Source organism: Solenopsis invicta, chromosome 3 (genome assembly GCF_016802725.1).
Source record: "Solenopsis invicta isolate M01_SB chromosome 3, UNIL_Sinv_3.0, whole genome shotgun sequence".
Taxonomy (NCBI): Eukaryota; Metazoa; Arthropoda; class Insecta; order Hymenoptera; family Formicidae; genus Solenopsis; species Solenopsis invicta.
In genome coordinates, this window is record NC_052666.1 from 3,776,144 (window position 1) to 3,797,738 (window position 21,595).

Sequence of the window (21,595 nt, forward strand, 5' to 3'; positions counted from 1 at the left end):
CAGGCGGTGATGCTGGCTGACGGAAAAGGCCACTTTACCGGAGCACGCGGCCCTATAGGTATATACCTGGCGACTCCGTTCCCCTCCGTCATTTTCGGCGTTTGACGGCGGAGTCGCCGGAGTGAGAAAAACGCGCGCTCTTTCGTGTGCGCGCGCGCGATGGCTCGACACGGTTTTGCCGCGCGTAGCTTGTGGTATCTTTATAATTGGGTGCCCGAAGCACCCTCGGTTATAGCCCGACGGCTCTTTCTCCGGCTGTTGGTGACCGGGGACGATGCACATTATTTCTCGGGAATGTGCATCGTTACAGGTTGACAAAAAAAAATATTAAAGTAAACTGAACGATTTAGAACCGGTGCACATATATGGTAGTCGCATTGATTGACGCGGATATACAAGAATCAGATCCTTTCTTTTTTTTCTAACAGGCGAGTAAATGTGTATTTTTAATTCGCTTCCTGATCATTACGCTACGGATGTCAGAATTAATTTGGACTTAACAAAATGTATACTCTGTAGGCATACATATCATGTAATCCGATTTTTAAATCGCTATATATTATGATTGTAGACTTATAGGCTATCTATCATTGATTACATTTCTACACTCGTGAATAGACTTAAATTCTCAATACATCGTTTTCTTCTTATATTATTTGTATTACTGACGACTTCTGTAAAGTACCCACACGAGTACTTCGGCAAAAAAGTATGGAACAGTTTGAGCGTGTACTTGTAACGGAACACGAAAAATGTGAGAAGAGAAAGAGAGAAAGAAAGACTTGTCTCCTGATAATCTTTGCCTGATTAATACAGATGAATATCGGGTGCCTTCTGGAACATACTCTGTGTCTTTTGCAACTCTTCAAACTGCGTGAAAAGGGCATATGACCCTCCTTAATATTACGCATATAGCTTTCATTATTATTATTATTATCGCTATTAATTATAATCTATACACATAAAAAGGAGAAAGAGAAAAACATAATACATCACTACTCAAGCCACTCGTAAAAAAAATAAAAAAACTCTTCGCGCTTTTGTTACCGTCTGACCACCGTCCGTGCGCGAAGCGAGGTTGTTAGATGGCGGCCGAACAGGGACCGATCACGTCCGGAAGGAATTAGACCGCGCAAGGAATGCCGAGAAGATTTATCGCCTAGGCTGCGAAGCGTTAATCCGCCAGCTTGCACAGCTTGAGCTTGACACCGCCGGTACTGTCGATTAACTCCGCCGCCGCATAAGCGAGTATTGTGTTTTACATCCGGAGTTCCGCCACGAACTAGACATGCCAAATCCGCCCGAAATACACGTTAACCTGCCCGACGCCGAACTGACCGAGGAAAACCGCGCCAAGACGATTAATTAAATTTGGAAGTGGGGATGCCATTTCGACGGGAGGGACCCGATAACTTTTCTCGAGCGCGTCGAGAAACTCCAGAGCGCGTACGGTTTTACGGGCCTTTAGCTTCTCCGCGATCTGGCCGAGATGTTGCTCAGCAACGCGCTGTTGTGGTATCGCAACAACCGGTCCGCATGAGATGACTGGGACGCATTTGCGGAGGACTTCCGCGGCTATTACCTGTCGCGACGGTACACCGCAAAGTTACGGCGAGACATTCAATCACGCACGCAAGGTGTCGAAAAAGCATATCGTAAATACGCAACCGATATGCTCACGATGATGCGCCGCGCCGAAAGGCGGAGATTATTTGTCTGTTTTTGTTCCCTCTTAAATATTGACAATATATATTCTCTATTTGACTTTCAATGTTTCAGATCTCCAACGCTCAGTCACTTGTAAGCAGCGTTGTCAGTAACATCGAATTTACGATCGATATTTAATTTAATTTTTGGTTGTCTTTGTTTTGATTTGGAGGTGAGTCATTGCGTTAAATAATTTTGTCAATTGTTAAGATACTATGTAGAATTTTGCATATAGCTACAGAGAGAGCTTGCCATCTCCTCTATCATACACGGTAGAAAAGCTACACTTCAACTTGTGCAAATCGTGACTCAGCTGAATATCGGATCGACGATGGCTGGACAATTAATTGTTACGATTATATTATGCTAGTCGAAAAATGTGCTATGTTGAGAATGACTCCAAAGAGAGTTGAAACGTTCATATGTTTGTAAATTGACAATATAGAATAAACTTTTTCTTGTGCACACTGATAACAGCGCTGATTCTCATTAGCCTTTTTAATATTTTTCGTTTGAATCTTTTTGTAATTTAGCAAACTCTAACTTTTTTTCCATTAATTGTTGAGGTTAACATATTTTTTAGATGGTTGGATGTTATCAACAAATGTTTTGAACAAATTTTTTTCGTTTAATAAGATTTGCTGCCTGAAAAAAAAATGTATGTGTGTGTTTGTGCGTGCATGTGTGTGTGTATTGGGCCAGAATCCAGTGTCATCTCTTCATTGTCACGCTACAGCAAAACGGAAAGTAAACGAAAAAGGATAGACCCTATCAACGTGCCTAAATTTGAAGCTCTATGCTTTTTTGTTTATTTTTCGTGACGCTCTGTCGAGGCGACGGACAAGTTCTTTGACTCGCGAACCGGATTTTTGGCAAGCTTGTGTAATGTATAATGTATGGCGATTGTTCCTAACAGAGGCATACAAGGTGTGTTCAAAAAATACCGGGAATTTTCGTTTTTTGAAAGAAATATTTATTTATTCGTCTACATTAATGTTGTCGCCTTCAAAATAGTCACCATTAGATATTATGCACTTATGCCAGCGCTTCTTCCAATCCCCGAAACACTTCTCAAACTCGATCTTTGGGATAGCCTTTAGCTCTTTCAGCGATGCGCTTTTTCGTCTCCACTGGGACGATTGAGCCTTAGTTTCGACGTCATATTCGTAAATCCATGTTTCATCACCTGTTATAACACGTTTCAGTAATTGTGCATCGTCGTTGACTTCATTTAATGACTCCTGAGCAGTTTCCATTTGCCGCTGTTTTTGTTCAAAATTCAACAACTTTGGAATAAATTTTGCTGCCACGCGTTTCATACCCAAAACATTCAAAATAATGTTATGGCATGAGCCAATTGATATGCCAACATCATCAGCGACTTCTCTGATTGTGATTCGGCGATTGTTCATAACCATTTCTTTCACTTTTTCGACGTTTTCATCGGTTCTTGATGTGCTGGGGCGTCCTTGGCGTTCGTCATCTTCAACGTCTTCACGGCCATCTTGGAAACGATTATACCACTCGTAAACTCTTGTTTTACTCATAGCAGACTCACCATAGGCCTTTGTTAACATTTCACACACTTTGTTACACTTTATGTTATTTTTTACGCAAAATTTGATACAAATTCTTTGATGCATTTTTTTTCAGAAACGAAAATCGCCGAGCTCATAAAAACACGTGTAACCTTAGCGGCTGCCACAGACAAAGTAAACAATGAATACAGCTTAACATTTCAGCATACTTCAGGAGCATGTATACCAACATAAACAAAAAAAATTTGACTGTCAGACTCTCCAAACCCGCGAAATTTAAAAATTTCCGTTACTTTTTGAACACACCTCGTAAATATAACTAACTTTGTGCCGATGAAAATTGGTTTATTACTTTTTTCTGTAGTTCAACATTCAGAATAAACAATTCTTTCTTCTCTGCCCGCTCGTTTTCCAATGATTGTCAGAGTTGAGCATTGAGTTGTTCCAATTCTTAATTTTTTTATCTGCCTTCTTCATTTTTTCAACATTGTGAGGATCTTCGCAATAAGTCTGTAAATTATGAAAGAAATAAAATATATGTAGGATATATTGAAATAGTACTTTGGATATAAATATCATTCATCTCTATTTGTATATACACTCTATTTTAAATTGTACAAAGATTCAAGTTTAAGAAAGTTTTGTACATATAGTTGGAAACAGAGATGGACATTTTTTAATCACTAAATATGTAATTACTAATTACATTTTTAAAAGTAATTAAAATATTTGTAATTACTAATTACTGTTGACATTTGTAATTACAAATTTAATTAATGATTACATTGAATTTAATCACAAAAATAATAAGTATTAAAAATAATTAATTAGTATTTTTGTAATTAATACTATTGCCTGGTTGGAAAATAGAATTTCAATAATATAAAAATATATTCTACATTTACCTTCTTATTAGCGTCATTTTCATCGTCAATTGTTTTTCTCTTTTTCTGTAACTGAAAATGTTATAAACATTAGATAATTTAAATATGCCTGCAAATATTTGTAGTGATATTTACCAGTTCATATCTTTTCATCTTTACAGATACATTATTCATAGAGTTGATAAGATTTTCAGTTTCCATTACAACTTTGCCTGGAGATACTTTTTTCTGCAAGATATTTCTTAGATTTTTTTGGCGTTCCATTTCGTCTTTCCCTAATTCTCCATTTTTTGTTTTACTTGATAACTGCCGAGCATTTTCGTTTTCGATGTCTGTCGTATCTTCCATAAAATGCTTAGGAATATTTTTTTAATCTTTCTTTTGACATTCGCTCTTTAACTGTATGCAGCGTCTAAAAATTGAACGTTTGCCAATGTACGATAATAAATATTACTGAAAAAACTCGAGCTTAAGAGATCCTGGAACTCAAGTTTCTAATATTAAAATTGAGTCCAACCCAGAGAGTGTGAGCAAACATCTCTAAGATTGAAATGTTTTGCACGCACCTCTACGTTATACATACCTTCAACAAAGTGCATTCTTGCAGTCCATATTCCTCTTTCAGTTGCATTACAAATTACTTTGTATTTCTTTCTTTGTTCAATATATCCACTAAAATTTTTTAGCAAAGTTATCTCGATAACTTCTGTAATATCATGACGTGAACACAATTTTAAAAATGTAACACACGCGAATTTCATGTTTTATATTCTGAGATTTAGGTTAGTTTGAGACTTATTTCATCTTTTTAAGATTTGTGTTTCTCAATGGACACGCGTATTGAACAGAACCGAAACGGTTACTGCGGTTATACAACGCGAGTTTGAGACTTATATAGTTTATAGGTTAATGTGAGACAATTATTCTAAATTATTATAAAAACAAAATACGAAACATGATTAAAACCGATTAAGCACGATCGACACACACTGCTCATGCTAATACTGCTATTTATCTTTTTTTTTCGCAGAGCTAAAATCACTTTCACTTTGCTGTTCAGTCCAGTTCAGCCACCTTTTTGCAATTACTTTGATCGCAAAATATTTTCAAATGTTTTCCAAGCATCGGTAGCTGTACGCTGATAGGCCTGTTCTTTTTAGCATTGGATACATTCAGATACTACGCGCAGTCTCATTGAATCAGCTAGATAATAGATGAATGTGATTGGTACCTTACCTTTACATTCAACTAATCACATTCAACTGCTACTTAGCTTCTCAGTGAGCGGCCCGGTAGGGCCAGTAAAGTATTTAAATCGTTCGTGAAACTAGCGTCTTTAGTCTCCTCAAACAAAAATAGAATTATAGACATAATATATAGAGACATAACTCTTAGCAATATAATCTAATTAAATTAAAATAACTAATTGTGTGGCTACATTATAATAAAAGGATAGGTGCTAAAGTAATTTTACAAACAAAACACATTTCTTAAATAAAAAATAAATAAATTATCTATAGCTATAGTACTGCTCTCTTAGCTGTAAACCAACGTGCATGCGCGAGTGCGGGGCATTGCAGGGCATCTCTGGTATCCACTGATCTTGGTGATGTTTTTATAAGAAAAACATCATTAATATGATGGCTTTAGAGATCACAAATTTTATGCCAACAAAAGACGGGATAAATTAATCTTTGTAAATCATAAATCTTCAGGTGAGTAATTGTGTTTATGTATTGTGCATATTTTTATGTAAATATTCAATGAGTTAAAATAAATCGTGAAATTTCCAAGTAAGAGGGGAGGGTTGGAGGGATACATCATATAGTACATTTTTAATTATTATAAGTGTTTGTAAGTCCCTGCGCACAGTAGAGAAACTATTATAGATATTAGGAATAGAAATTAAAATTTTAGGATTAACTTTTTTAATGAATATATTAAACGTAACGTATAATGGATACGAACTCTAACAACACGGATCTCCCAGGGTTGTCCATGGGACGTCCATTAGACGTACGGACAATCTACCGTGCGTCCTAAAGACGTCCTTGGGACGTCCCCTAGATGAAGTGTGTTGTTAGGGAATAAACCGTATAAAACATAAGTCGCAATTACGCAGTCAAGCTTGCGCATTTTTATAACATATTTTTAAATGTAAATAACAGTTTTTGTTTTTAATTATTAACGTTAAATCAATTTTTCTTATTGTTTTAGAGCATTAGAGCCAGAAATAGCATTGCTTAACACAGAAGCACCATCTGCATCTGATATACACACACAAACGCACGCGCGCACACACACACACACACACACACACACACACACACACACACACACATATATGCCACTTATAAAGACCATCAGCCTGTTCCTGCCAATTTAAAACGAGACGTGTGGCTGGCTTGCCTCTAATATGCTACTAATTGAGATGATTAATTAAGCCAGTTTAACAAAGTTTATGATTTACTTGAGCAAAATATAATTAGCGAAGACCGTCAACAGTTGGTTAATTGGTAAGTACTCGAAAAACTATGTATATATATATATATATATATATATATATATATATATATATATATATATGTATATATAGCTACAATATTGTAGAGTCCCATGTTTACTAACAGGTTTTATCAAACATGTAGCAAAACTTGGGAACGATGATGAAGATAAAGTCTCTGTAATTTCCAATCTTGAATCTATATTAACGTTTTATTGCAAAAATAAATGTAAACGATACGAAAGAAGAAATAGATGATTTGAACTATTGTTACGTCCAGAATTCTCGAAATAAGTCTCTCGGGTCGACTGGCAGGTAGAAACTTATGGAAATGATTTGAGTGAGATAGGAAGAACGGAGAATCGAATGGGTCAGGTGAGTTAGAATGTAGGTCAGGTGTCGAGAATGATGGCCTATGACTCTCATTCAAACTCTTGCATTCGTGTAGTCCTTATTTTGCGTAAACGAATTAAATCACTTTTACGCGGGATCGGACCAAGTGCAATTTTATCGGAGCGGGAATTAGAGGTGGTAAAAATAAACGAAAATGGTTAAAATTAAAGATTACAATTTATTTTAACATAATAGAAGAAATAAACGATTACAATGATAGGTGGTGATTACTAAAATAATAATAATTAATTCATGAATAACATTTTTGTTTGCAGAGAACATATGTGATAAAAGAAAGAAAAATCTTGTGATCGGTTTAAGAAATCTTAACAAAGAATGTAATTATAAACTTAAATTCTAATTGGTTATATTTATGATTAATGAAATTTATATAAATGTGCGTGTGTGGGTGTGTATATTGTGGTCAGGGAATTTTTAGTTATTCAGGTAGTTCTTGGACCGAGTTAAAGATTTCTTCAATTCATTAGCTACTTTTTCGATTCGCTCTATTGGGATTTCGTTTACGATATTTTCTATTCTTTGTTCGGGAGTAAATGGTGAGAAGGAACGTTGGTTTTCTACGTGAGGTTCAAAGGGGGCAAGAGGGGGAAGGATGACGAAAGGGGGAAAGAGAGAATGATTCGACGGACGGATTTGTGACTGGTGGAGATGAATTGGTCGATTCGTCGGAAGTCCTTAAATTAGTTAGAGCGCTAGACAAAACAGAATTTTCTCCTCGCAGGTTTTCGGAGAGCAACAACGATACGCTAAGCTTGCGGACTTTCTTATTTTGACGATTCCGACAGTTCTTAATAGCTTTTTGCGACTTCCGCTCCGGGACTCGATTACGCACTAGAATAAATTTAAGAATTAAGGCTAGGTTCTCTCTTTAAGGTTCTCTCTTTCTAATAAAGGAAAATAAAATCTAGATTGTGACTGCTTGAAAGGAGGAAAAAGAAAGAGTTTTAATTATGAAAAGAAAGGAATTCTTTGTTTCTGATGGAAGCAACAAAAGTTGCGAATTCAATCGGATGAGCTCGATTGTATCCAGTAGAAAGTGAGGGAAATTGCGGATTCAATCGAAAGAGAGTTCAATTGTATACTGCAGGAAGTAAAAGAGAGTTATGGATTCAATCAAAAGAGCTTGATTGAATCCTGCGGAAAGTAAAGGAGAGTTGCGGATTCAATCGAAAGAGCTCGATTATATCCTGCGGAAAGTAGAAGAGAGTTGCGGATTCAATCGAAAGACCTCGATTGTATCCTGCGGAAAGTAAAGAATAGTTGCGGATTCAATCGAATAAGCACGTTTGTATTTTGCAGAAAGTAAAGAGAGTTGCGAATTTAATCGAAAGAGTTCGATTGTATCCTGCGGAAAGTAAAGAGAGTTGCGGATTCAATCGAAGGAGAGTTTGATTGTATCCTGCAGGAAGTGAAAGAGAGTTGCGGATTCAATCGAAAGAGCTCGATTGTATCTTGCAGGAAGTAAAAGAGAGTTGCGGATTCAATCGAAAGAATTCGATTGTATCCTGCGGAAAGTAAAGGAGAGTTGCGGATTCAATCGAAAGAATTCAATTGTATCCTGCGGAAAGTAAAGGAGAGTTGCGGATTCAATCGAAAGAATTCGATTGTATCCTGCGGAAAGTAAAGGAGAGTTGCGGATTCAATCGAAAGAATTCAATTGTATCCTGCGGAAAGTAAAGGAGAGTTGCGGATTCAATCGAAAAAATTCGATTGTATCCTGCGGAAAGTAAAGGAGAGTTGCGGATTCAATCGAAAGAGCTCGATTGTTTCCTGCGGAAAGTAAAGAGAGTTGCGGATTTAATCGAAAGAGCTCGATTGTATCCTGCAGGAAGTAAAAGAGAGTTGCGGATTCAATCGAAAGAGCTCTATTGTATCCTGCGGAAAGTAAACGAGATTAATAGAGGGAGGAAAGGAGGGATAGTGAAATAATACTGCACTGAAAAAAAAATATCTTAAATCCAAAAAAATTTTAATTGTTCTAAATAAATAATTTATTTGAATACTTGCAAAGACATTATTTATTTGAATATTGCAATGAATATTATGTGAGTTAAAAAAAATAAATTTAAAAATAAAGCAAAGATTTTTTCTATATGAGAATATTTCAAATTAAATTAAAATAATATTTATTTAATTAAAGAGTATCAGTATTTATTTTAAAAAGTTGTAACTCTTAATTAAAACAATTTCTATTAATTTAAAATAAGTAATAGTTTTAATGAAAAAAAATAATTTCTCTAAAAGAAAAAAATCACTTTTTATTCTAAAATATATTTATTCATTTTTAAAAATATTGATACTTATTTTAATAATTCTAGATGTTAATGTAGCAAAAAATTTTCTTTAATACAAATAAACTATTATTTTAATAACAAAACGTCTTTTTAAAATAAATAGCATTTTTTTATTAATAAATAAGTATATTTGTTTGCTTCAATAAATATATTATTAATGTTAAAAACTGTTTGTTTAATTTAAACACATAAATTTTTTCTTTTATATTATATTTTTTAAATTACTAGATAATATTCTTTGTGTTTTCATATTCGTACTATTGTCTAATGGGGTAATTTAACAAACCTAAGAGAGAACCGCCAATTGATTACGTTATTATTACAGTATGCATTATTTCGACCAATCACAGAATTATGTGATTGATCAGAGTTATTCATACTGCAATGGTCACGTGATTAGTCAGCAACTCTCTTCTAAACTTGCTAAATTACTCAATTGCAATAATACGAATTTCTAAGCATAAAAAATCTTTTTAAGTTCTCGAGATGATATTCTTATCAAAATAATGAATCAACCTTTTATATAAAATAAAGAGAACATTTGAGTTGTATAAAACATTTTATTATATTGCATACTTGTTACTAACAAAACATTTTATAATGCATATTTTGTTACTAATAAGTAACAAAAAGTATCGCAATCGTGAATTACAATACTAAAAAGTAATATTAATACAAAAAGAGGAGGAAGTAAATTATAATGAATTAAAAAACTGTACTTATATTTTATTTTAATTAAATAACAAAAAATATCAAAATTGTGAACATACAATACTAAAAAAATAATATTAATACAGAAAGAGGAGAGAGTACATTATAATGAATCTAAAAACTTTATATTTATATATTAAAGCATTCAACATATAATAGTTATAAAAAAGAAGGAATATAATATTTATTATTTGACATAATGTGAGCACTGTAAACTTTGTAATCTACGAGATTATTTTGAGCAATAAATCCCCATTCGTTATTTTCTTTTACATTATGTGCTCCATAGTTCTCGCAATAACATAAATTGATGTACTTATTAAATAAGAAAAATACATTTTTAGATTTATTAATTATAATGTACTTAATTCGACCAAAAAACTGGAGACGCATATGTTTCTATATTTATAAAATTATTGATTTCATAACGAGTTCCTTGTAATCTTGCCCATAGAACACAATAATAATCGTCAAAATGTGCTGGTAATAAAAATTTAAAATTATCATAATCATTTATAAATTTTAATTTTGAAATAGAAGACCCATGGGAAAGTCGTATTGGGAACCCTTCGTTACAAATAAATCTGTGACAAAGTTGCATTTGATGTTTCAATGATAAGGAATATGCAGGACATTTTCTAGAACTAATAATTTTACTGTATTCTTTAATTTGTTTATGCTTTGCTTCAAATCTCATTGTAGAAAAATTTTTTAAAGGTCCGAATTCACGCATAATCCTTTCATAATGTATTAAATAATGATGTTTCGGTTTAAAAGAACATTTAAAAGTCTTCAAATATAATTCTAAATATTGAGATACCAACATTGCAAAAGAGTTCATAATATCGTCAGTAATAGATTCCAGCATAGAAATATTTACTATTTTACGTAGCATCACGTATTTCCATACTGAGCTTTTAATAGGAACTAAGTCGCCTATAAATAGGTCAAGATTAAAAATTAAATAATACATTTCTGATGCGGATAGGATAATCATTCTGTTAATTATATATTCTAATTTTATAATAGGAATATTTTTATCAAATGAATGAGAAAAATTCTTAATTCTTTCATTAAGTATCTCTACAGAGAATGCTTTCTTATTACATATCAGATCATATAAAATTTTAGCAATGTCGTATCTACAAATACCCTCCAATAGATCGTGCATAGGATCTACTAATATATTTTTAGTTACGTGAAAGTTTATAATTTTATGAAAAACGCAGTTTTCTACAATTCCATGACTTTTCTCGACAAAATGTTTATTATAGTTTCCAACATTTCTTAATAAATTGCTGTTTTCAATCATTGTACTCTGCATTTCTTCTTTGGAAATGTAACATATACGACAACAGTGAGAAGAGTTAAAGCTTTTGGTAAAGCCCAGAATTGTATTGAGACCTAAGTTATTACCAACAATATGAGATAAAATAAAATAAACTTGTTTTGTCTCTCCTTCTACATTAATGGAAATTCCGTTAGTATAAAGTTCATTAATTTGGTTAATGACATAAATAAAAATTTTTTTATTTCCTAAAACTTTATGATCTTGATAATTATGTAATTGCACTAAAAAGATATTTTCCAATAAACTAGAGAATTCATTTGGTAAACTATCAATACGACAATAAACTGTACCAATTTTATTTTTATTCTTACAAGAACCCAAAAGGCTATTAATTTCTAAATCATCAAAGTAGAGTATGAGTGATAAAATAAATTTACCATTTGCATTCTTTTCAACAGACCTCCAAAAATCAGTTTGAAATATAGAAACTAAATATTCATTTTTTTTACTTTTTTCAATGTGCGACATTATTTGTTGATATACATTTGGAAACTCTAAAAATTTTTTTAGTATCAACTTTAGAGATATACTTAATTTTTTATGTTGTAGATGCGATTGATATTTTTTCTTAACTTTACCAAATGATAAAATAGAGTTTATACGTATTAATTTTGGCATAAACAAGCAATCTCTTTCTTGTAAATACTGTAATGTTTTATAATCTGATTTAAATAATTTAAAGCCATTTTTTATAATATTTAAAAAAACATCAAAATCTTTTATATCTTTAAATTTCTTAGATAAAACATCTAAACAAATAAAAATGTAATTTATTTCTATATTTTTTATTATTTCATGAATACATTTTCTATTTAAATTTCCAGTAGCATACAATTTTGTTACAAACCGAACAGAATATTCGGATACTATATTTTTGAAAAATTCAGTATTAATTTCGTCAGTATTATCAATCACATCAAATAACATTTCAGTACTAAAAAATTGCAAATTATTTTTGACATTGCATTTTGGTACATTATTTTGAAAAGTTTCAACATTAGTTTTTAATGTTCTATTATTTGTTAATGTTTCATTTTGCTTTACACAAGCATTCTGTTGAGATAATATTTTACAATGCGTATTTAAAACATGTTTCCGCAATGAATAAATATTATTAAAACTACCTATGCAGTCTTCGAAATTACATTTCACTGTAGAATTCATAAGCAACTTGTGTCTCAGTTTTATATGTAACATTAAAGTATCTATCGATGAAAATGTGTGTTCACAAAAAAAACAAAGAATCATTGTAAAAAATTAGACTACCATATAACTAGTAAATATACTTATACAAAACGAGACAATTTTTAACTTATAATAGCTTAAACTTATAGATTAAAAGTTTTACAAAAAATCTAATTTTAATAATAAAAATTTAAAAATACGTTTTAAACATTAGTACTTTTAGAGTTAATAGCTTTTTCAAAACACTTTGTTACTTTACTTAATATATACTCTATATTAGAAATTATAAAATCCCACTTTGTAGTAAAGTGATAAATACCTTTTTGGATTAGCATCCAAAGGTATTCGCTCATTATAGGATAGCTTACTTGAAAAACATGGTATATTTTGAAGCATACATCAATTGCCTCTAAAGTACTATTTGCTTTATATAAAATGTCGTCCACTTGAATGTATGTCTCTTTTACTTCGTCAAGAGAACCTAAAATGACTATATACGGTTGTAACATCAAATTTAACATTTCAGCACGTTTTCTTGCTTCTTGTCTGATTAGAATCATGTCTCCAGGAATCTAAAAATTATATTATAATATATAATAAAAATAAAACAATTTTACATAAAACTTTAATTTTTATAAAGTTTTATTAATTTTGAATTTTACTAACGCTTGCATGTTTTATCAGGCTTTCTTTGGCGTTAGCTATTGAGGGTTTATAATATTTGCCTTTATACTTCTTCAGGCCTTTTGGCGGAATTAAATGAGGAAGTAACATAAGACCTATAGCCACTTTTGTATCTAAAAAGTAACATATTTTTAAATGTATTTATATTAGCAATTTGTTTATGTTAATAATTTTATATGTGTGTATATATATATGTATATATATATATATATATATGTCCAGAGGCAGTTATCAGGACGTTTTATGAGACAAGATGGCAGTTTCCAGGACTTTTTGTGGTTTCCAGGACTGTCCCGAAATAATTTACATATCTAACGGTAGTTTTCAGGACGTCCCGAAAACTGCCATTGAACATAAAAAGATAGTGTCCTGAAATGTACCACTTCATCCATGATATATATATAAATTCTTTTGTACAATATGGTACTTTTCGGGACATTTAATAATATTAAGAAATTAATATAAACTGGTTATATATAACATAAAGCACAATATATATTTTCAAACAAGCACCTCTAGTAATAATTGTGATAAATATAAACTTTATATACATACTTTTTATTTAATATACTATCACGTAAAAACATAAGTCCTGAAAAATGCCATTTTACCAATTAGAAAATTAAAAATTATATTTCTTTTGGTGTCTATATATTTCGTCATAAATACTCTGAAATTTTATCTTGTATTACCCTATAGGATTCTACTTTTCCCAAATTTTCTAAAATATTACATAATTATATATTGACAAATGTCACATTATAGACTACGTTTACACGGCACGATTTATGCCGAAGTTATAACATCGATGTTATAACTACCAACGTTAGATGCCGTGTAAACGCTATTTTACGCCGAAGTTATAACATCGATGTAGTAACTCAAAGTCAGTTGGTAAAGAGGGTTAGAGTTATAACTTCGACGTAAAAAGGACGTGTAAACGGTCGCAATATAACGACGGTTATAATGCCAACCCATAAAAATTGAACTTTATTTTCCATTGTTTATAGAGTTGGTATTAAGTTTCCAAATCTTAATACAGAAGGCAAAGAAAATTAAAGCAAGTGAAAAAAAATAAAAACGATGGAAACCAAAAAGCGTGAAAGTTGGGAAACCGAAGAAACTCAAGCATCTAATTTTTCGTTATTTTATGTTGGTATTAATGAAAATCCTTGACTCACTTCACTCGAAAATTCTTAAGCTGCTTTAGCTTGATGGGAATAAGATAAGCCTGAACGTGTAAACGCACTTCACTTTAAGTAGGAGTTACAACATTAACGTTACTAAATCGAAGTTAGAAGCCGTGTAAACGTAGTCATAGTAGAAAAGGTCCTGAAAACTGCCTTACTGATAAAATGCAAATGTGCCGTTATCATAGAAAAGGGCCTATTTCCTTGTTATGTTGCTTATATCTAATGTTTATGTATAATTAACGCTCGCTCATTATCATGCAGTTTGAAAGGTGTAAGGTTATGAGGTTATGTCACATGGTTTAATTAATGAAATAAATGATAAAATACCAACCAATTACTAAACATGAAACAAACGTTCTGGTAACATTCGTTTTATGTTGTTTTAACATTTATTTCATTAATTAAACCATGTGACATAACTTCATAACCTTACACCTGTCAAACTGCACGAGAATGAGCGAGCGTGAATTATACATATACATTAGATATAAGCAATATGACAATGTTGTCATTACAATTGGGAGATTCCATTTAATGTTTATGTATAAATATTCAGTACTCTGAGGCTGGTAGTCATAGTCGATTTTTATTTTAAAATCACGTAAGTAATGTCTTAAGATGCTAATATGGCTTTCTGATTGGTTAATAACATCTTAAGATTGCACTTTGGATAATCTTAATAATAAGAATTGATTATGAATACCTCGTATTAGAATGTGATTTGTCAATTTTTAAGGGCTCTCTACAAATATTGCACAGTAGTATTTTTTTACAAGGGTACCGTTTATTGATTCAAAATAACCACCATAAAAGTGTTATGTGAAACAAAATATTTGTACATTAGACATATCTTCAACTTATATACAAGTTTTTATAAAATAATTCCTAAAACTATTAATAAGTAATCGCAATGGAAAATGTATTTTACGCGTAATCGCACGAAATAGTAGGAATCACTTTACATTTATGTAAAGTAACATATAAATAGTTTAATAAATCTATAACACTAAATACAGTTAATAATACGAACATCAAAATAGTTTTCGTACCTTACAACTTTTATTATCTTAACAAATTCTCGCAATAACGTACTACAAGGAGAAATAGCTGAGCTAGATCAACGGTTTAAAGTGTGTACATAACATATCAGCGCTTAAGCTTATTTTTTATTTGTTATTTATAATTCACGTGATTTTTTTCAGTAGGGTACAGCCACCTTTAGAGAATAATAAGAACGATTCTTAACATATTCAGTTTCGGATTCCAAAACATCCTCTCCGAGAAAAATTTTACTCGAAATATATAGTGCATTGAACGTATACTATATTATAACATGTACTATATTATATTATAATTATATTATATTATAATATATTATAACATATATTATATTTAGTCAAATTTTCCTCGGAGAGGATATTCTGAAATGTACTTAGGTCATTAGGCAAGAGTTTCATATAAGATACCTTTTTGTTTATTGAAATATTCATATAAAAAGCAGTGCGAAGGCATGACTACGTTCACACATCGCCATTAATAGAGTTTAGTAACATCCGTGGTTATGAAATTGGCCAATCACAGACATTCCATTCTTCAGAGGTATACTTAATATTGGCCAAAGTGATCCTGGTCACTTTTTTGGCTTGAACTTGTCCTGTAATTGGCCTGTTGCTTTCTATCTAATGGCAAATGTTTCTGCGTTTCATGAACGGTAGTCATTAAAAAAACAACGCGTTTGAAAAAATACTGCGCGCGGGATACCACTGAACGGAATTAGTACTTCAATTGTTTTTGTCCATGGGAGCCTAATTTCTGGCTAACGGCTAACTTAAAGCTTCATTGAATAATTTTATTATATTCGTACATTTCGACTGGTCTACAAGTGAAAAATGTCACAATACATATTATTATTATGTCATCATAATAAATATTATGTGACAAGCAATACATATAGAAAGTTAAACGTTAAATGTGTTGTTGATGAGAATCGCAAAGAAAAATGTATTTTACGTGTAATCGCACGAAATAGTAAATATTACTTTATATTTACGGAAAGTAATATAAATATTTTAACAAATCTATAACCCTAAATACAGATAATGAACATCAAAATAGTTTTTGTAGCTTATAACTTTTTTTATCTTAATAAATTCCCGCAATAATGTGTTAACTTGTGATTTTCGAAATAATTAAATCTGAAAATTTATTTTACAGAAAATAAAGATCACCTTATTAAAATTGCTAAAAAGTGAAACACAAATACGCTAAGAATTCTTTACAAAATGTAAAATTAGTGTCTAATGCTAAAAGTAGTAATTATTCTTATGTTAAATGCTAGCTAATATTAAATATATTAAATTCCTATTTTTTAATAAAGTGAATGAGTGTAGATTAGTGAAAGTTTATATGTATGATTTCATTTCTTGCAGATGCAATATTATCTTGTCACTAAAGAAGTACAACAGCATGTCAGTAGTGTTAATAAGCATATCAGTAGTTCGATTAACTGCATAGACTTTGAGAAGAATACGACATCTTTTGATAATAGATCTGATCACAATACAGTAAACGATGGTGAGAGTAACATTAGTAATCCTGTGATACGTACTGACTCTGATAAGATAGTATTTATCAATAACTGTGATAATAAAGATAGTAGAGAAAAGACTGGAAAGCTGAACGTAACATTTTCCATTGATATTATTATCATTTAAAAATTTACAGCCTTTGTCATTCTCATAAGACAATACATCATCAAAATTGATATTCGTAGAATTGTTGATATCGATAATATTATCTAGTATACTAAGATCATTGCCATTGCATATGTTATCATTAACGTTCATGGAATAGTTAACATCTCTCACTTCACAACTATTTGGTTCAACATTAGCTACAAAATCAATGCTAGAATTTTTCTCATTGTCCATCATGATATGATTACCATTGTTGTAGAAAGATGTATTATCAGAAATGTTTCCATTCATGGAATTTGTGGTATTAATATCATCAACCCTTTCTAAATTATTGCCCTTATCAAAGGAAAATGTTCAGATTTCCAGGCTTTTCTCTACTATCTTTATTATCACAGTTATTGATAAATGCTATATTTGATAAATGCTATGTTATCAGAGTCAGTATGTATATGGCAGTGGCAATAATTCTGAGACAGGTATTGTTATCAACGTTGACCTTATAGTTTTCTTTGACATTAACTCTAATATATTGGATGATAATAATGCTACTGCCAAAACTTCTGCGAGTTCCAGTAATAATGTTGATATGATCCTTTCTTGTGATAATGATAGAAGTGATAATATTGCATCTGCAAATACAACCAATATTTCTGAATATCTACCTTCAACATCAGAAACTACAGTTGAAACAGAAATTGTAGAATGTGAAAGAAATCATAATGTTTCTACAAATAATGATAAAAATTCTTCAGTGTCTCTGATAGACATTTCTTCTGTAAATGCATTTGGTTGTAGAGAAGAAAATTTAAGTATTCCATTTTCTCAACCTAAAGGACTTCAAAAAAAGAATTTTTGCTACTACTGCAAAAAGTTTCAAAGTAAAACTGCACGCCATTTAGAAAACGTACATAAATTGGAACCTGAAGTGCAGAAATTCATATTATTGCCAAAAGGTAATCATATTTTTAAATTCTACAGAAATTTATAAAATTTTGTTGTACATTTCTTCTAATCATTGTTAATAATGTCATAATCTTTTTTACAAAATAAACTTTTAACTCAGAAAAAAGTTAATAAATTAAAGTTTGTCTTTAAAAAATAACTAATTGCAGTTAAGAATTATAACATTAAAAATTAACTAAGTGATAACATGCTCCTACGATGGCAATGATCATAGTATAGTAGATAATATTATCGATATCAACAATTCTACGAATATCAATTTTGATGATTAGCTTATGGAAATGACAATGGCTGTAAATTATTAGATAATGATATTAATATCAATGTTATAAGTAGTCATAATTCTTATAACAATTATTTCTTAACAATGGCAGTGGCAATAATTCTGAGACAGGTAGTTATCAATGGTGACCTTATATTTCCCTTCGACATTAGCTCTAGTATATTGGATGATGATAACGCTACAGCCAAAACTTCTGCGAGTTCCAATAATAATGTTAATATGACCCTTCCTTGTGATAATGACATAAGTAAAAATATTGCTTCTGCAAATACAACAAATACTTTGGAGATGTACGCTTACAGCTTATAATAACGGACTAAAAATTTGATGCTCCTTCAACGTCGTTACTGGCGGTCCTACAGTGCCATCTCCTCTCTTAAAATTTAATTTTTCCAAAACAACTTAGCATTTCAGTAAACGTATTCAATGGCATACGTTTATTGGGATTCGATAGAATTTTCAACAGTTTCTTGATCTTACTGAGTCGACATCTGATAGAAAATAAACAAATATAAATATTATATTATTTAATTGAATTGTTAATCAGAAAAACAGTATAATACCAAAAAATATATTTCCTTTTGTAATGCTGACAATATTTATGAAAACAATTCTACACATTTGTGTTATATATATTCAAAGCTTTATAACAAATTTTTTAATATATAAATTTTTATAGATTGGACCTATTTTTTAGTAAAATAAATTTTTGAAAATTTTTTTGGTATATATGCATTTTAATATTTTAATCACAAATAATATTTGTATCTCCTTACTTCCTTCGCTGCTCATCTTGCAATCATTCTTCTCTATTTATTTGCTTAGCTGTTTGACTTTATCTCTGTAAACGTGATTTTCTTGCTGATGGCTTTGTGTTGCGCCTACACTGTCAGGATTATTTTACGATTTACTTGGAGACGGTCCATACATATAGTTCAATGTATCCAATAAACGAGCTAAGCTTGGAGCTGAAGGAGATGGATTCTGTCTCAAAAATTGATTCGGCGTAACGTTATGTGGGCTATGAAATCCAGTATTCATCATTTCACCTGGCTAAAATAAAAAAATATCAATTAGGTTATTAGGATATTACCAATAAATAAATTATTATCAATAAAAATGGTGAAAATGATCAAAAAGATTAACTAATGCTATACCTTTCTTTGAATATGGTTTAACTGCTGCTGCATCTGATCACGACCTAATTGTCCAGAGTCAATTTGACTCAATTGTTGCGGTATACGAGTACTAGTCTGTATACTGACTATTGGTCCCGTAATATGATCCTATATTTGATCTGGTAGCTGATTCTGCACCTGAAACTATGATAAAAATAAACGTATAATGCCACTCTCAACTTTCTCTTATTTTTTTCGTACATGTTCTCAAATAATATCTTTATTACATAGTATACTTTAGTAACATAATTTAGTAGTAAAAGAGCATACCTGCATATTTTGTTGTATCTGTCCAGCACCTAATTGTCCCATTTGTCCAGGCACCATTTTATTCATTTGTGGAGGAACATTTTCTGATTCATTTGAGTTAACGTGCATTGTTTGAATCTTGCCCATGTGGTGCATTCGACCATCAGATTGCAACGGTTTCATACCCATACCTGGCTATTGTTCTGCGTACCAGGCGTATTTATTGATTGCCCGGATCGTTAATTTAAACTTTGCAACGCTAACAAAATGTACAGAATGAATACAGTTTGAAGTAGTTATCACTAAGTGCATTCTTCATAACTCAAAATATTTGTGTATTTGTATGTTGAAACTTGCAGCAATACTTGTGCGCAGTAGTATTTTGAGGCACTACTAATAAAATTTGCATTATCTTTTCTTGCAAATTGGAATAAAGCAATAATGAGTATATTATTGATAGTAGATCATTTTACATGTTTGTAGCTTCCTAAAACGGTTTTGTTTATATTTTTCTCTTTCAAAACAACAGCTTTAGGAAGCTACAATCATGATCTAATATCATCAATAATATACTCACTATTGATTTATTGCAATTTACAAGAAAAGATGATGCAAATTTCATTGCATCGAAATACTACTGCGCACAATTGCGCACTAGATCTTTTTAGAAGAGTAAAGACTATAGCACCTTCCATAAAGGCGCCTTTACATGTCAAGTGTCGAGCGTCAAGCAACAGACTTCGTTTATTGGCTGCTGCTTGCCCAAAATTCAACAGCAGCCAATAAACGAAGTCTATTGCTTAACGCTCGACGCTTGGCATGTAAAGCCTGTTCTACAATAGCAGTAAACACAAGACCGTAAGGTCGTAACGTAAGAAATGAAAATTTTTCATTTGCTTACGAGCTCTTAAAACCATGCCTTACAACCTTACGGTCTTGTGTTTATGCTATTGTAGAACAGGCTTAACTGCACCTTATGTACCGTATAAATTATCCAATCACAATCAAAAATTCAAATCCGCAATTCTAAATTCTCGATTGTGATTGGCCAATTCTTGCGTTACGTCTTATGGTTACGGTTACGAAAAGTGTATGCTATAGCCTTAACCGCATTGTACTATTGAAATTAACAATATATTATTATATATAAATGAATTTACATCAAACACATTTCCTGAACGAGTAAAACCGCAGCCTGATATACATAGTTAAGAAAATACAGATTGTGTTATAAAATTATGAAAACAAATGCAATGCATTATCCCAGTTTACACTTAAAGGATTTTCTATAATAAGCCATTAAGGGCTTTCTACAATAAGTCATTATCTATTAAGGTGCGGTCAAGGAGCCGCTACTAATGTTTTGAAGCATTATTTGATTGGTCGATTTGTAAAATTCCTTGTTGTTATTGGTTAATCAAATGCTTCATAGCATTTGTATCATTCGGATTTACATTAGTCATAAACGTTAATCGAAAGAATGAACCAATTACATTCTAATGTGAGAATATTCGATTGTGATTGATCAATTCTTACGGTTTACACTAATGGCTAAAGGCTTATTGTAGAATGCCCATTAACCATAATGGCCTTTCTACAATTAGTTATTAGTTGGTATGATAAGTCATATGCTATAAGAATTGACCAATAACAGTCGAATATGAAGAGAATATTTGACTGTGGCTGCGGTCAAAGTCCCACTACAAATTATTTGAAGCGTTTGATTAACCAATCAGAACAAAGAATTTTACAAATTGGCCAA

At 31.4% G+C, this 21,595-nt stretch overlaps 2 protein-coding genes and 1 long non-coding RNA gene across 6 annotated transcripts in view; all 3 read right to left on the bottom strand.

Annotated features, from left to right (window-relative positions):
- Positions 1–10,092: 10,092 nt before the first annotated feature.
- LOC120357057 lies at positions 10,093–13,305 on the bottom strand. The gene is made up of 2 exons (XM_039446434.1): positions 13,254–13,305; positions 10,093–13,159 (listed from the first exon to the last, which is right to left on the bottom strand). The coding sequence occupies exon 2, from the start codon at positions 12,648–12,650 to the stop codon at positions 10,416–10,418; it is 2,235 nt and encodes a 744-aa protein (XP_039302368.1). The 5' UTR covers positions 12,651–13,159; positions 13,254–13,305; the 3' UTR covers positions 10,093–10,415.
- LOC113005941 overlaps positions 12,847–21,595 on the bottom strand; it is a 29,313-nt gene continuing 20,564 nt past the window's right edge. Inside the window, exons 8-10 of the mRNA XM_039446995.1 lie at positions 13,254–13,384; positions 12,956–13,159; positions 12,847–12,858 (exon numbers count right to left, since the gene is read on the bottom strand). Of these exons, the coding sequence (XP_039302929.1) occupies positions 12,847–12,858; positions 12,956–13,159; positions 13,254–13,384 (347 nt within the window). The remainder of the gene's footprint in view (positions 12,859–12,955; positions 13,160–13,253; positions 13,385–21,595) is intronic.
- Positions 15,229–20,523, bottom strand: LOC120357058. 4 transcript variants are annotated; one of them, XR_005574244.1, is made up of 5 exons: positions 20,411–20,523; positions 19,855–20,250; positions 19,564–19,728; positions 19,183–19,459; positions 15,229–18,897 (listed from the first exon to the last, which is right to left on the bottom strand). It is a non-coding gene; the product is annotated as an uncharacterized LOC120357058 (long non-coding RNA). The 4 variants fall into 4 exon arrangements; XR_005574246.1 differs by having other exon boundaries at positions 19,855–20,223; positions 20,411–20,516; XR_005574245.1 differs by having other exon boundaries at positions 19,855–20,226; positions 20,411–20,486.